The following is a 17,914-nucleotide window of genomic DNA, read 5'->3' on the forward strand; positions in this document are numbered from 1 at the left end:
AGTAAGGTTAAAACTGAACAGTAAATAGGTACACATATGGAAGGCCAACCTATGCCAAGTTTGCACAGTGCCGACATTGATAGACAACATGGAAACTGACAACAAATGAAAACACTAACCGGGTATCCGTAACTAAGCAACTAAAAGTCTGAAAAACAGTGCATCCACAATGTCTGCCACTACCATTGTCTCCCATAAAGTGGCAGTGTGATCCATCTATTGTTGGAACAGGGACTGAGTAATGTGCCTACAAGCTGCACTATAGTAAACACTATGTGAGAATTGCCCCATTCGACAAAAGAGAAACAAGGTAAAGCTCAGAGCGGTGAAAATAGTGATGGGCAGGTGAAGGTAATGGCACAAGTGTGAAAGGTGCCTGTCCCATAAAAAAATACAGGACCAAGACAAAAGTAACCAGAAAAAAATATAAAAAAACTTGAGGTAAAACCAGTAAAATTAATAAACGCAAAAACTTAGAGAGACCATATATAATGTCAAACTAGTGCACTACATGAGATGCATGTGGAAGTCGAGTAAATGACTGCTATAATAACAGCACAGAAGCAATTGTGACAACGAAACCCAGGCTAGAAGCTTTGATAAAACTGCATATAATCTGAATAAGCCACTTGGGCAAATAATTGAAACATATAAAGTAATAAATTCCAGTAAGAAAACTTCCAAGATGGAACCATAAAAAATGCTAATGACATATTCTAAAACTCCTTGGCAGCAGGACGGAAAGTGTAGAAATTGCAATGAGTACCCAAACCGGTATTCATGCAACCAGGCATTAAATGGCCAACAGACATAAAAATAAAAGCCGGCCGGTGTGGCCGTGCGGTTAAAGGCGCTTCAGTCTGGAACCGCGTGCCGCTACGGTCGCAGGTTCGAATCCTGCCTCGGGCATGGATGTGTGTGATGTCCTTAGGTTAGTTAGGTTTAATTAGTTCTAAGTTCTAGGCGACTGATGACCTCAGCAGTTGAGTCGCATAGTGCTCAGAGCCATTTGAGCCATAAAAATAAAAAATAACGGTAAGAACAGGGACTATGGCAAGACTGTGGAACAGCACCAACAGGAGCAAATGAGGTTGCTGCTATTGCATAAAATTACTCAAAATATTTAAGTTGTGCCTTTTTATTCGCGGCAACTTGAGGAGTATTAGTTGTACCGTTGAAAATTTCTCTCTCTTTTAGGATGTTCAGAGTCAAGCCCTTAGGATAGATATGTAATATCGACAGATCTTCCATGGTATTATCCAACCTGTGATCATTAAGCACAAGACGCATAGATAATGCAGGGTTGGATTTACTTGCACTTGAATGCACCTTGAGCCTGGAGTAAAAACTTGTACCAGTTTGCCCCCATACACTTACAGTCACACTGTGGGCACTTAATACGATAAATCTGTTTTATTAAATGGCTGGGAAGCTCTATATTCACGCAGAATCAGCTGCTGTCTATTATTATTAGGTATAAAGTATACAGGAATAATATTTAGACACCTCAGCCAGTTACCCACCTAATCCGAAATATTTGTGTGGTATGGAATCCTAATGAACTTTTTCTTCTCATCTGCATTTTGTACAATGAGTATACTGCCTTCAGCCCCTGGTTCCTGATCTTTACCATCATTTGCCTATGAGTATTCTTGATCTCCTTAATTGGGTAACATTCACGTATGTTAGCAAGTTTACAGTGCCCCATTCTGTGTTAGTGTCCTATTTATTAAGCAGTACCTCATGCAATCTGTTAATCATAGATGAGAAGGCCACTAGTTTTTGAGGTAGAGCTTAAATATGAAAACAGTCTGAGCAATTTTTTGCAATGGCTGAAGTAGCCCATTATTTTTTACCTAATTTACTCTTGTTGACGCTGTTCCGTAGTCCTTCTTTAGCCCCTGTTCCTAGTGTTCTTTATCTGTTTTTATGATTGTTTGCCATTTAATATCTGGTTGCATCGGTACTGATTTGATTACTCATCGCAATTTCTATGTTATTTGTCCTGGTGCCACATGCTTTTAAATGACGTCATTAGTACTTTTTTTGATGCCGTCTTAGAAGTTTTCTTACTGCTATTCATTATTTTTTATGTTTTAATTATGACCTGGTGATATATTTTTCGGTTACGATGGACCTGGTCCACATTGAAGGCACATTACTCAGTCTCTGTTCCAATGGTCACATTGCCGCTTTCTACGAGAAATTGGTATGTAGCAGACATTGCAGTCATGTCATTTCTCAAACATTTAGTTATATAGTACAGATACTAGAATAGTGTTTTTGTTTGTTGTAGTTATGGCTATTTGCATGTTGCCTATCAACAATAGCGCTGTGCAAACTTGGCATAAAGTGATTTACCATAAGTGTAGCTATTTTTGTCTCAAGTCTTACTTTGTAGTGCCTTGTCTTTTGTACAGTGTCTAATTGGCTCTGTTTGGGCTTATTTTGATTCTAGTCCCATGCCGGTACTCTCATTACATCGTTCACTTATGTCATGCACATTTGAAAGGTGGTGATGAGTCATACTGCCTTTTAACTTAACTTGGACATGCACACTTTGTACTGATTTTAGGTATGTTCATTGTTATCTATATATTTTTTGAACTTATTTGCTCTTGACTTCTGGCAGGTTTTTCATGGGTTTTACTGATCTGACAAATGGTTTCATTTTTAATTTACATCCGCACAGTGTGGACACACCTCCCATCGTCACATTTGTGGGTGAAACAAAGATGTTCTGTGTTCACCAATCCTCCACTATGGTACCTGCAGTGTTGCCACTTATCTTTTGTCTATAGCAGCCACCCTTACATCTCTATCAGAGTATTCACAAATAGCCGGCCGCGGTGGTCTAGCGGTTCTAGGCGCGCAGTCCGGAACCGCGCGACTGCTACGGTCGCAGGTTCGAATCCTGCCTCGGGCATGGATGTGTGTAATGTCCTTAGGCTAGTTAGGTTTAAGTAGTTCTAAGTTCTAGGGGACTGATGACCACAGTAGTTAAGTCCCATAGTGCTCAGAGCCATTTTTTGAGTATTCACAAATAGTAATTGCTAACAAACACTTGTACCTCAGAAACACATGGCAGATTCTGTGTATCTGCCTTTTACTTTACAACATGTGGAACCTTAAAATGACTCATTCAGTAAGTGGAAGCTTCACAGTGTACTACCACTTTAGCACTGCATATCTCTATGACCCAGTTGTATGCAACCAGATGCTAAAGCACCCAAGCAATGAAAGTTTAACAGGTGTTGTTGTCGTTGTTGTTGTGGTGGTGGTGGTGGTGGTGGTGTTCAGTCCAGTCCAGAGACTGGTTTGCTGCAGCTCTCCATGCTACTCTATCCTGTGCAAGCTTCATCATCTATGAGTAATTACCATAGCCTATATCCTTCTGAATCTGCTTAGCGTATTCATATCTTGGTCTCCCTCTACAATTTTTACCCTCCATACTGCCCTCCAATACTAAACTGGTGATACCTTGATGCCTCAGAACGTATCCTACCAACCGACCCCTTCTTTTAGTCAGGTTGTGTTTCAAATTCCTCTTCTCCCCAGTTCTATTCAGCACCTCTTCAGTTACATGACCTACCCATCTAATCTTCAGCACTCTTCTGTAGCACCACATTTCAAAAGCTTGTATTCTCTTCTTGTCTAAACTATTTATTGTCCATTTTTTGCTTCCATACATGACTGCACTCCACACACATACTTTCAAAAAAGATTTCTTGGCATTAAATCTATACTTGATGTTAACAAATTTCTCTTCTTCCGAAACGCTTTCCACGCCAGAGCCAGTCTTCATTTTATATCCTCTCTACTTTGACCATCAAGAGTTATTTTGCCTCCCAAATAGCAAAAGTCATCTACTACATTAATTACCTCATTACCTAATCCCGTTCCCTCAGCATCACCTGAATTAATTCAACTACATTCCAGTAACCTCCTATTAATTACTTTTGTTGATGTTCATCTTATATCCTCCTTTCAAGACACTGTCGATTCCGTTGAGGTGTTCTTCCAGGTCCTTTGGTGTCTCTGGCATAATTACAATCTCATCGACAAACCTCAAAGTTTTGATTTCTTCTCCATGGATTTTAATTCCTACTATGAATTTTTCTTTCGTTTCCTTTTCTGCTTGCTCAATATACAGATTGAATAACACCGGGGATAGGCTGCAACCCTGTCTCACTCCCTGTTCAATCACTGCTTCCCTTTCATGCCCCTCGACTCTTATAACTGCCATCTGCTTTCTTTACAAATTATCGTATCTCCCATTTCATCTTCATCTACATCCTCTTCCACTTCCTTAATATTTCCTTGTGTAGAGCCTCTACATACTTCTTTCACCTTTCTGCTTTCTCTTCTTTGCTTAGGACTGGTTTTCCATCTGTGCTCTTGATATTCATACAGGTGGTTCTCTTTTTTACAAAATTCTCTTTAATTTTCCTGTAGGCAGTATCTATCTTACCCCTAGTGATATATGACTCTACAAGCTTACATTTGTCCTCTAGCCATCCTTGCTTAGCCATTTTGCAGTTCCTGTTGATCTCATTTTTTAGACATTTGTATTCTTTTTCATCTGCTTCATTTACTGCATTTTTATATGTTCTTCTTTCATCAATTAGATTCAATATCTCTTCTGTTACCCAAGGATTTCTACTAGGCCTCATCTTTTTATCTACTTGATCCTGTGCTGCCTTCACTATTACATACCTCAAAGCTATCCAGTTTTCTTCTACTGTACTTCTTTTCCCTGTATTTGTCAATCGTTCCCTAATGCTCTCTCTGAAACTCACTACAGCCTCTGGTTCTTTCAGTTTATCCAAATCCCGTCTCCTTAAATTCCTACCTTTTTGCAGTTTCTTCAGTTTTAGTCTACAGTTCATAACCAATAAATAGTGGTCAGGGTCCACATCTACCCCAGGAAATGTCTTAAAATTTAAAACCTGGTTCCTAAATCTCTGTCTTACCATTATACAATCTGTCTGAAATCTTCCAGTCCATATTCACCTACTACTTTTCCTTCTCTTCCTTTCCCTACAGTTGAATTCCAATCCCCCACGAGTATCAAATTTTCATCTCCCTTAACTGTTTGAATAATTTCTTTTATCACATAATACATTTTGTCAATCTCTTCATCATCTGTGGAGCTAGTTGGCATATAAAGTTGTACTACTGTGGTAGGTGTGGGCTGTGTGTGTATCTTGTCAACAATAATGTGTTCACTGGGCTGTTCGTAGTAGCTTATCTGCACTCCTATTTTTTATTCATTATTAAACCTACTCCTGCATTACCCCTATTTGATTTTGTGTTTATATCCCTTTATTCACCTGAGCAGAAGAAGTCTTGTTCCTCCTGCCACCGAACTTCACTAATTCCCACTATATCTAACTTTAACCTATCCATTTCCCTTTTTAAATTTTCTAACCTCCCTGCCCGATTAAGGGATCTGACATTCCACACTCTGATCCGTAGAGCGTCAGTTCTTTTTCTCCTGATAATGATGTCTTCCAGCATAGTCCCTGCCCGGAGATCCGAATGGGGGACTATTTTACCTCCGAAATCTTTTACCCAAGAGGACGCCATCATCATTTAACCATACAGTGAAGCTGCATGCCCTGGGGAAAAATTATGGCTGTAGTTTCCCCTTGCCTTCAGCCGTTGGCAGTACTGGCACAGCAAGGCTGTTGTAGTTAATGTTACAAGGCCAGGTCAGTCAGTCATCCAGATTGTTGCCCCTGAAAATACCGAAAAAGCTGCTGCCCCTCTTCAGGAGCCACACGTTTGTCTGACCTCTCGACAGATACCTCTCCATTGTGGTTGCACCTACAGTACAGCTATCTGTATCGCTGAGGCAAGCACGCCTCCTCACCAATGGCAAGGACCATTGTTAATGGGGGTGGGGTTACTCTTAAGATATTCAACCGCATCTGATGTAGAGGGGAAGTCCCGTTCCAGTGATGAGAAGGAATCGTTATTTCTGTTGAGGCCAGAGAAAGGGCCACACTGCTGCTCTGACCAACAGATTATGCATGCTCCTTGAATAAAAGTGCCTGCTGTGGTATCTCAGATCCCAAGGCCTCTTCTCTCAGCTTTAATTTAGTTTCTGCATGTTGCGATTCTCCACTATCCATCTGGTGGTTTTGGAAACTGTAACTAAAGAAGCTTTTATACACATATGGCACTTGACTTAGACTTAGACTTGGACTTAGTTTTCCAATACTACGTAGCACATTGGGCAATAAGTTTCCTCCGGTGAACTTCATCAGCTGTCAAGTTTTCAGCTTCCTCCCAGTTTATGTCCATGCATTAAAGATCCTTTGCAAAAATTCATTTTCAGATGGTATAAAATCTTCTTCTAATTTTGTATCCATCCATTGGCTTCCACAACAGTGCTTATTTGGGGTTCCTTCTATTTGTCATGTGTAGGACATACTCTACAGGCTTCATTGTCCTTTCAGCAAAGATTTTGCACAGGCTGTGTAGACCATTTCTTCCCGGCACGTTATCATTTGAAATGTAGTTGCAATAGCTGATATTCAAAATTTTACTCAAGCATGATTGGTGAAAAACATATCGCTTGTGTGCCAGGTTTGCTGCCATTTTCCATATGCCACATGCATGTACGGTCATCACCAGGAAGATAGAGAAGTACAGCTGAAGCTGCTTTTGGCAGGGAGCTTCAAAATAGGGATTCGATTTCAACCCTTTGGAAACTCCAGCTATGCACTTGTTCAAACTTTAGGAATTAACACCCTCTTCTTGGGTGATGCACTGTGTTAGATTTGGTAGAGTATATTGGTTTCCCAACTGGGTTGTCTTCATCTTTGCTCACACAGCTGTTACACTAGCTGCAGCTAACAGAACAGACATAGAAATAGACCTGATAAAAGTCTCACCACTGCTGAGTTATCCAAAGATAAAGAGCCATACCTTGAAAAACAATAATCATCATCTGTTAGTATTCAATGACTGACACACAGACTATGATGTACTGACATGTCACCAAAACATGGGAGAAAGTAATATGTTTTCTGAGACAATGTGAATATCCTGTAGATTGATGTTGTTAGTAACCAAAACATATTTTTATTGCATTGACAGTTCACAGAAATGTTCACATGGACTCCTTTTCATCTGTTAAGGAATTGTGACAATAACACCATATTTCTTGATCGTGTCATCGTATCTCTTTGACACATTTATATTTTAGCTGTTCACTTTTTAGTCCGTTATTGTTCTTATTGATATTCTTCTTTTGTGCCTCTTGTGATGGTTCTGAGTTGTTTGTTTCAGAGGGCCTTACCTTCAAGCAGAAAAAGATGTTGAAAATGAAGGCAGAAGCAGCATCTTCACACAACTGGAATACTTTATTTTTGGGTCAGAATGCTGTAGCTGATGTTATAGCAGACACATACAACACTACAAAAGACAAGGTAATTTTTATACGCACTTATAAGGCTCATGTGTACCAAAGTGCACAATATTTATTAACTCTGAATTAAAGTAACCTCAGAACAAAGTAAAAATTCGTAAAATCTGAACATGCTGAATTGTCACAAGCTAGCAAACTAGATTGTAGAAGAATGAAACCAGAAAGTCTGTATGTCTTTGTAAAAGTCCTAGTGGCGTAACTGTAACAGTTTGCAGAGTGATCCAAATTCGATATCCGTCGGAGGAAAGCAAGGTTCCTGAAGTGTGCCATGAGGATGACGCAAGCATTCTTCATTCAGTGACTTTTCTGTGTATCACTTCTGGCCACTGCTTATGAAGGCAATATACCCTCCAGATGACATGACTAGTGAGCCACTGGAAGTGCTAACTTGCATGAGGTTCCAATCCCAACAGCTCTTTGGTTCTGTTGTATTATTACCATCCGTGGTAGAATTGTCGTTGTTATCTGAACAAGATGCAAGAGTAATGAAAGGTTCGGATAAAAAGCCCACCAACTGAAAAAATTAAATGTATAGACCAGTATTATAACTTAAAATACTTTTTAGAATAATATTTTCTGTGCTGTTTGTGTACATTTGAAAGATAATGTATCAAAAGGAAAATGCACTCGAGAAAACTTTTAAAATTATAAGATAGAGCTGCTCGCCAGTGCTTCAGGATACAAAATTTTGAATATTGCCAATAGAGACACATATGAGTAAAAGTACTTGACACCAGGTGTGCAATCAAATCAGAGAGATATGTTGAGCCTATTCATGGGCTGTGTGGGAGAGGGTTTCCTGAAGAGCCAGAAGCTGGAGTCCCTGGCTTGGTACAGACTTATGGACAGCACCTTTGTGGTCTGAACTCATGTTGAAGATGTGTTACTCCATTTCCTGCAATAGCTTTTCCCAACTCATTTTCACTTCATCCTTTTCTAAATCCAGTGCTACCTTCCTTGATTTTGGCCTCCATCAGACTGAACCCTGCATCCAAACCTCAGTCCATATGACACCAACAAAAAAGCAACCAACACCTTCTCTTTGACAGTTGCCACACTTTCCACACCAAACATTCCATTCCCTATAGCCTAGACAGCCATGGCAAATGTATCTGCTACAGCACTGAATTCCTGAACATCTACACTGATCACCTCTCCCAGGGTTTGCAGCCTCGCAGCTGTCATAAAGATCTTATTCACTAATAAATCTCCTAGGTGGTGTCCTCCTTTCACCCACTGACTAATACAGCTCCCACTTCCAAAAATCTTGGAAGCACCCCACTTGCTACCCACTACCACCCAGACTGTGAATTCCTCAATACATTGCTCTGCCAAAGCTATGACTTTCTCATATCAGCCTCTGAAATGAAATTCTCTCTCCCTGATATCCTCCCCACACCACCCAATGTCACCTTCTGCTACCCTCATAATCTCTGTAAGATCCTAGTCACCAAATATGATATTGCCAATCCATTAATCCTATCCTAAGGTTCCTTCGCTTGTAATCATTTCCAACAGAAACCTGCCATATGCATCCAGCCACAACCGCCCCCCCCCCTCCCCCGCCCTGCGGATCCAGGGGTTCGAATAGGCCCAAGGTATTCCTGCCTTTCGTAAGAGACCACTAAAAGGAGTCTCGCACGTTTTGGCTATGTGATGGTCCCCTGTAGGGTTTGCCCTCCATTTTTCAAAATTTTCCTGAAGAGCGAGCCAACTGGGGAAGGACGCTTTACATGGTGCATAGTGTCCATCATGCGCTGAGACCTCTCACATCCTTCGTCAACATGGATCTGCACTTCCGCTCATTCTCCAGCTGCTGGGCAAGGTCACCCTCCTGGGTGCATTTTCCTCCATCCTCTGTGCATTATCACTTTCTGTGCTTTCGACGACGATGGACTTCTTAGCACCTGATATCCAGCGCGGTAGCCAGTCCGTTGTGGTGGGGCCACCATGTACCCTGTTGGTTGTAGCCCCTTGACCACACTGGGATCGCTCTGCTGATGCCTGTGCCGTTAACTTCTTGCATATGCCAAGGAGAAGATGCCCCTCACCCTGGGACCCTGGGGCATCGGGACTCCCTGCAACGGCCATCCTGCCAGCTGGCCTTTGCTGAGGCTGGGGTGGCACCTGTGTGGGCAGATCACACGCCATGAAGCGTAGTACGTCATCTCTTGCTAGTAGTCAAACACCAGCAGTCTCTAAGCCCGCACCATGGGAGGAATGCCAGGCTAAGGATGGCAGCGAAACTTATTCACCCCAGTACATCGTATGTATGAGAGTTGATGGGGACTGTTTTGTGTCAGTGAAACCTCAGTTTTTTGTGGAGCATTTAGAGGACAAGTTTGGGGAGGTGGAGGGCTTGTCCAAAATGCGATCAGGGTCGGTCTTGATCAAAACAGTATCCTACATCTACATCTACATCTACATACATACTCCAAAATGCACCGTACGGTGTGTGATGGAGGGTACCTCATACCACAGCTAGTATCTTCTCTCCCTGCTCCACTCCCAAACAGAACGAGGGAAAAATGACTGCCTATATGCCTCTGTACGAGCCCTAATATCTCTTATCTTATCTTTGTGGTCTTTCCGTGAAATGTAAGTTTGCGGCAGTAAAATTGTACTGCAGTCAGCCTCAAATGCTGGTTCTCTAAATTTCCTCAGTAGCGATTTACGAAAAGAACACCACCTTTCCTCTAGGGACTCCCATCTGAGTTCCTGAAGCATTTCTGTAACACTCGCGTGATGATCAAACCTACCACTAACAAATCTAGCAGCCCGCCTCTGAATTGCTCCTATGTCCTCCCTCAATCCGACCTGATAGGGATCCCAAACGCTCGAGCAGTACTCAAGAATAGGTCGTATTAGTGTTTTATAAGCGGTCTCCTTTACAGATGAACCACATCTTCCCAAAATTCTACCAATGAACCAAAGACGACTATCCGCCTTCCACAAAACTGCGATTACATGATTGTCCCACTTCATATCGCTCTGCAATGTTATGCCCAAATATTTAATCAACGTGACTGTGTCAAGCGCTACACTACTAATGGAGTATTCAAACATTACAGGATTCTTTTTCCTATTCATCTGCATTAATTTACATTTATCTATATTTAGAGTTAGGTGCCATTCTTTACACCAATCACAAATCCTGTCCAAGTCATCTTGTATCCTCCTACAGTCACTCAACGACGACACCTTCCCGTACACCACAGCATCATCAGCAAACAGCCGCACATTGCTATCCACCCTATCCAAAAGATCATTTATGTAGATAGAAAACAGCGGACCTACCACACTTCCCTGGGGCACTCAGATGATACCCTCACCTCTGATGAACACTCACCATCGAGGTTTTATTACTTAAGAAGTCTTCGACCCACTCACATACTTGGGAACCAATCCCATATGCTCATATCTTAGTTAGGAGTTTGCAGTGGGGCACCGAGTCAAATGCTTTCCGAAAGTCAAGGAATATGGCATCCGTCTGATACCCTTCATCCATGGTTTGCTTTCTAAAGCTGTGCTGATGCGTGGACAGCAACTTGTCTGTCTCGAGGAAATTCATTATATTCGAACTGAGAATATGTTCGAGAATCCTGCAACAAACCGATGTTAAGGATATTGGTCTGTAATTTTGAGGATCCGTCCTTCTACTCTTCTTATATACAGGCATCACCTGCGCTTTTTTTCCAGTTGCTCGGGACTTTACGTTGGGCAAGAGATTCGCGATAAATGCAAGCTAAGTAAGGAGTCAATGCAGTAGAGTACTCTCTGTAAAACCGAATTGGAATCCCATCAGGACCTGGCGATTTATTTATTTTCAACCCATTCAGCTGCTTCACAACCCCAGGGATGTCTGTCACTATGTCCTCCATACGGGAATCTGTACGAGACTCAAACGGCGGTATGTTTGTACGATCCTCCTGCATGAAAGATTTCTCAAATGCTAAATTTAAAATTTCAGCTTTCATTTTGCTGTCTTCCGTTGCCACGCCAGACTGATCAGTGAGTAACTGGATGGAAGCCTTTGACCCGCTTACCGATTTTACGTAAGGCCAGAATTTCCTTGGGTTTTCAGCAAGATCTTTTGCTAAGGTATGACGGTGGTAGTGGTTGAATGCTTTGCACATCGCTCTTTTTACAGCAGCACGAACCTCTACTAACTTTTGCCTGTCCTCATTCTCCCGATCTTTCTTGTACCGCGAGTGCAACTGCCTTTGCTTCCTGAGCATTCTCCGAATTGCACTGTTAAACCACGTTGGGTCTTTTCAGTCCGTAACCCAATTTTTCGTCACATACTTGTCCAATGCGTGATTTACAATGTGTTTAAAATTTGCCCATAATTCTTCAGCGTCCATCGTACGGGAAGTAAATGAAGTCGATTCGTTTACTAAGTGGGATGCTAAAAACTGCTTATCTGCTCTTTCTAGTAAGAATACTCTCCTAGCCTTCTTGACCGACTTTTTAACTTTCGTAACCATAGTCGTAATGACAACATCATGATCACTAATCCCTGTCTCAACACTGACACTGTCGATGAGGTCTGGTCTGTAAGTGGCTACCAGATCTAAAATATTTCCATTCCTCTGCTCAGTCACACGCACTACTCACCTGTGACAAGCTCTTGGATGTTTCTGTTTCCATCACGACCCATAAGATCTTAAATATGGTCCAGGGTATCATATTTCACAGGGACCTTCTTTTGCAGTCTGATGATGAACTTCGATCCATTTTGTCTGGCATGTCCACCGGGATCCGAGGGATAATCAGGTTGCCACCGGTGCCTTAATCTTGGCCTTCGAAGGTGACACATTACACAAGGAAGTCTACCACTGTGACCTAAAGCCATATGTTCTTCCCCTGATGTGGTGCTTTAAGTGTTGGAAGTTCGGCCATATGTCTTCCCGCTGTACTTCCAGCGTCACCTGTCAGGATCCTGGATGTCCTTATGTCCTTCACATCCCAATACCCAATACTCCCTCTGCCCCACCTCCCATCTGTGTCAACTGCGGAGAGCACCATTCGCCTTGCACGCCAGACTGCAGGATTTTCCAGAAAGAAAGAAAAATAATGGAATACAAGACCGTGGACCGACTGACCTACACTGAGGCTAAGAGAAAATATGAGAGGCTACATCCTGTACATATGAAGTCAGCCTATGCCACTGCTACAACAACGGTTCTACCATCTGCCGTTCTGCCGCATACAGTTGACTCTCAGAGCCCTCAGACTCCACCTGCCCCCTTGATGGTGGGGGGCACTTCCCTTCCATTTGCTCCTGTACAACCTACTTCAGGAGCAATCCCCCCAACCATCGGGGACATCAGTCCCCACTTCTCAGCCATAGAAGCGTAAGTTATCTTTGGCTCCTCTCGCCAGGAAGGGATCCCTTAGGTCACTCCCTTCCCAGGTTCCTACCAGTGACAAAGCTGACACCCACCAGTGGCTGAAGCAACCACAGGTAGCTGGTCGTAGGGCTTCACGGTCCTCCTCAGTCCCTGAGACTGAATCAGTGAAGCCCTCCCAGCCGAACAAACCTAAGGAGCAGCGAGAGAGACCTAAAAAGAAAAAGACCCCCAAGAACCAAGGCACTGTGGTGGCACCCACACCACCACTACCTACAATAAGCTCTGTGTCTGAGGATGAGGTGGATCTGAGGATGAGGTGGAGGTTCTGGCATCTACTGAGGACATAAATCTTGCTGGGCCCTCAGACACAATGGATGTTGATCGCACAGGTACTCATCTGGTGGCAGCAGGTGACACTGAGGTGTAGACTGCCTCATTGAGTGTTTCATGCCTTCCCAATCTCTCAATCATGTAATGCTCCAGTGGAATTGTGGCGGTTTTTTCCACCACCTGGCTGAGCTACAGCAACTGTTAAGCTTTACACCTGCTTTCTGCATTGCCCTCCAGGAAACCTGGTTCCTGGCAATGCGGACCCCTGCCCTCCACAGCTATAAGGGGTATTACAGGATCCATAGCGACTGTAATAGAGTGTTAGGTGGAGTTTGCGTCTATGTCCTGAATTCATTATGTAGTGAACCTGGGCCCCTTCTAACACCTCTTGAAGCTGTGGCAGTCAGGATAACGACGACACAGGAAATAACTGTCTGCAATGTATATCTTGTTCCAGATGGTGCAGTACGCGTGAACGTATTGGCTGCACTGATTGATCAACTCCCTAAACTTTTCCTATTTTTGAGAGATTTTAATGCCCATAAGCCCTTATGGGATGGCGCCATGCTTACTGGCCGAGGTAGCGACTTCAAAAATTTACTGTCACAACTCGACCCCTGCCTGTTAAATACAGGTGCCCCCAGACATATCAATGTGGCACATGGCACATATTCTGCCATTTATCTCTCGGTTTGCAGTCCTGGCCTTCCCCCATCTATCCACTGGAGAGCACATGATGACCCGTGTGATAGTGACCACTTTCCCATCTTCCTATCATTCCCCCGGTGTCATACCCATGGACGCCTACACAGATGGGCTTTAAGCAAGTCAGACTGGGAACCCTTCACCTCTACTGACACCACTGAATCTCCCCCACATAGTGCCATCGATGTTGTCATTGAGCAGGTCATTGCAACAATCATTTCCCTAGAGTGCCTAATTGCCTTTAAGAAGCTCCGTGCCTGCATTCGCCAACTTATAAAACAATGGAAACAGGAGTGTTGGGAGAGGTATGTATTGACCATTGGGTGCCATACGTCACCGTCCCAAGTCTGGACAAAGATCAGATGTCTTTTTGGCTACCAAACCCCAACATTTGTCCCTGGCATTAACATCAATGGCTTTTTATCTACCGGCACAGACGCGATTGGCAAGCACTTTGCTGAGCACTGTGCTCAAGCCTCTGTGTCAGAGAACTAACTCCCAGCCTTTCACACCCTCAAATGGCGGATGGAAAGGAAAGTCCTGTCGTTCACTACAGGCCACAGTGAACCCTATAGCGCCCCATTTACAGAGTGGGAGCTCCTCAACGCCCTTCTACATTGCCCCGACACAGCTCCTGGGTCGGTACAGATCCACAGTCAGATGATTAAACATCTCTCGCCTGACTACAACCGACACCACCTCATCATCTTCAACCAGATCTGGTGCGATGGTATCCTTCCATCGCAATGGCAGGAGAGCACCCTCATTCCGGTGCTCAAACCTGGTCAAAACCCGCTTGATGTGGATAGCTACCAGCTCATCAGCCTCACCAACTTTCTTTATAAGCTGCTGTACTTATGGTTTGTCAGAGGTTGGGTTGGGTCCTGGAGTCACGTCTTCCATGCAGTCCTCTTGCAGGGAATCAGTTGTTCTCTGCCGGCTCCACATTGGCCATACGTGGCTAATGCATGGTTACCTCCTCTGTTGTGAGGGCCCACCTCAGTGTTGCTGTGGCTCACAAACGACAGTTGTCCACCTCTTGCTGGACTACCCACTTTTAGCCACTCTGCGGCAGACTTTTAACTTTCCCAGCACCCTACCTTTGGTGTTGGGTGACAGTGCCTCAACAGCAGCTTTAGTTTTACATTTTATTCATGAGGGTAGGTTTTATCATTTGATCTAAGTTTTAGCACTTGTCCTTTGTCCCTCTGTGTCCTCCACCCTCGTGCTTTTAGGGTGGAGGTTTTAATGTGTTGCACAGTGGCTGGCTTCTCCTTTTTATTCTCATGATCAGCCAGCCCTCTTGTTTTGATCTCTTATACATGTTTCTTGTGTCTCTCTGTGGTTTTCTTTTCCATTTTTGTCCATTTTGGTGTTTGTTGCCCTTCTGTCATTCTTGTGGTTTTCTCCTTCTTCCACCTGTGTTTTGTATGTCTTGATTATTTTACTCCCACCCTTGTGGAATTATTTTAATCAGAACAAGGGACCGATGACCTAGAGTTTATTCACCCCCTCTCCTCTTTTAAACCAACCAACCACCTACTCCAGCCTCACAACTTGCAGAGCAATTTGCAAATATTAGTTATCAACTAATTTGTGTACAGTGTTTTGTAGAGGAATGATAACCACCAAACTGGTTGAACACATGAATGGGCACACAAGAACTGTCCGCCTTGGTGAAACCTAGTATCCAGCTACTGCACATGCTCTGCAGGGTGATTCATGGGACCTGTGTGTGTGCTACACCACAGATCCTCCTACCCAGTACTGGTTTTTGGTTTTCATGACCTCTGGAGACAGAACTTGCCCTCTAGCATATTATGGCATCCCAACATCCTCCTGGACTTAAGTTTCATTAAAATGTTACCCCCCTTCATTTTTTTGTTATTTTTTTATTTGTGTACTTCTTTATTATGTCTTTTTTGACTGTTTTTTTAAATTGCTTTCAGTGTTTTATCTTTGTTCTCCTCCCCCTTTTCTCATTGTTATTTTTTCTTTTTCTCTTCCATTTCTTTTTCCTTCTAGTTTGTATTGCACTTAGGAAAGCATATCGTTGTGCCAATACGAGCTTCCAGCTGTGCCAAGTGGTTCACACACCACAGTCCATTGGTTGATTACTCCTCAGTATTGACAGTAGTCTCGTTGCTACTGTTGGTTGTGAGTTGTCCATCACGATATTGGACAAAGTTTTCACTTCATAGACTCTGTGCCTACTTCGACTCTGTTATGCAGGGTTCTATGTTATACATAACTGTGAGCCATCAGTCCTATTGCTGTTACAATTTCCAGAATTTTGTTAAGAGTGTCCCAGATGTTACTTGTTTGATAGTATTAAGTACAGTATATGTCCATCTTGTATGGTGTAATTTCTTATAGATTTCTTCACCTCACACATCCCTTTGCTTCTGCTCTGCTTGGTCTGATTAGGTTTACACTTGGGTTAATAAATGTCCATTGGCAATTGTAAATCTCTTGTCACCCTTCACAAGTTTCAAGAGTTGCTCAATTTTTGGTGGGGGCCTGATGATTGACTTCGTATTGCCTGTCTACAGGAATCAGCTAACCTGACACTTATACTACTCCAAGAACTCAAATATAGCGTAACATGCTGTGGAAAATGGAGATCAAAATATATTTGATAATAGCACATTCATTAGTCAAACAAATGGCTTATGACATAGCGACACAGAAGAAGCCACAGGGATTAACATACCAACTAACTCCTCCGAAAGGATATTGACCTGCAACTGAGTATGTCATGAGATGCATCCATTGCAAAATTGAAGCAGGTGTAGCAGACACGGAGTAATAACTTGGCCTTCTGTGGAAGTGAACTAGGCACCAATGATAATATGAATGGCAGCATGGCAAATAGTACAGTTAATCAAATAACCATCTTTAATTACCTCCTTTTAGTAGCTAGGGAGAACTCTGTGATAGTTGATATGGTTTGCAAATATATTGCAGGTTCAAGCAGTAGAATATTTTATTTATTATAATCAACAATATAAATTAGGCTAGAATGGTGCTTGCCACATAGAGGAGGCAATGAGTGACAGTCAGGGGTATTTTTTAGTTGTTGTTAAGCTACTGAACAAAGTCCTTTGTCAGCTGGCTGTGGGTGTGTGCAAGGACATGTCTGGAACGTGGCAGTGACTGCCAGACTTCAGCATTGGGAGACTGTGATGAGAGAAAAAACGAGAGAGAAGCACAGAAGAAGGCAAGACTGTGCAGGTGCACTGATGATAGAAGGCATGCTTGAAACTGGAATGGGAACAGGGAAGGGGGTAGAGTCAGGTAGAGGATAGGGACTAGCGTAGGTTGAGGCCAAGGGGTAATGGGAACAAAGGATATGTTGGAGGGAGAGTCACCACTTGTGCAGTTCAGAAAAGCCAGTGTTATTGGGAAGAATCCTGATTCCACAGGCTATGAAGTAGCAGTCATATTCAAATGAACTGTGTTATGCAGCATTACCTGCAACTAGGTGTCCAACTGTCTCTTGGCCACAGTTTGACTGTGGTCATTCATGTGAACAGACAGTTTGTTAGTGGTCATGCCCACATAGAACGCTGCACAGTAGTTGCAGATAAATTAGTAGACCACATGGCTGCTCTTTCATTTGATAATGTAGGAAATACATGTGACTGGGCTGGAAAAGGTGGTAGTGGAAGGAACAAACTGGGAAGGTCTTGCTTCACTCGGATATGAGCTGCAGGGCAAGTTGGGAACAAGGGTGGAACAGGGACAGACAAGGATATTGCAAAGGTTTGGGGCCTTGCAGAATACCACTGTGGGTGGGCTGGGGCAGATACCTCTCATTTCAAGGCACAATGAAAGGTTGTCAAAACTGTGAGAGAGAATGTGATTCAGTTGCTCAAATCCTGAGTGGTATTGAGTAACAAGCTGTGCATTCCTTTGTGGCTGGTCTGTGGGGATGATAGGTGGGGAGACAAAGTGTGGGAGATGTGTTTCTTGAAAAGTGGGGAAGGTAATTTCGGTCTGAGAAGGCATACTTGAAGAGCATATTGTCTTAGATCTCCTGGTGAAAAATGGGCCTCAACTTTTAGGTCCAGTGAATGAAGAGGTA

At 43.1% G+C, this 17,914-nt stretch overlaps 1 protein-coding gene across 1 annotated transcript in view; it reads left to right on the forward strand.

Moving 5' to 3' along the window:
* Positions 1-17,914, forward strand: part of LOC126472295 (probable RNA-binding protein 19) — a 109,588-nt gene that overhangs the window by 42,016 nt on the left and 49,658 nt on the right. Inside the window, exon 8 of the mRNA XM_050099926.1 lies at positions 7,300-7,439. Within this exon, the coding sequence (XP_049955883.1) occupies positions 7,300-7,439 (140 nt within the window). The remainder of the gene's footprint in view (positions 1-7,299; positions 7,440-17,914) is intronic.

This window comes from Schistocerca serialis, chromosome 1 (assembly GCF_023864345.2).
Source record: "Schistocerca serialis cubense isolate TAMUIC-IGC-003099 chromosome 1, iqSchSeri2.2, whole genome shotgun sequence".
Taxonomy (NCBI): domain Eukaryota; kingdom Metazoa; phylum Arthropoda; class Insecta; order Orthoptera; family Acrididae; genus Schistocerca; species Schistocerca serialis.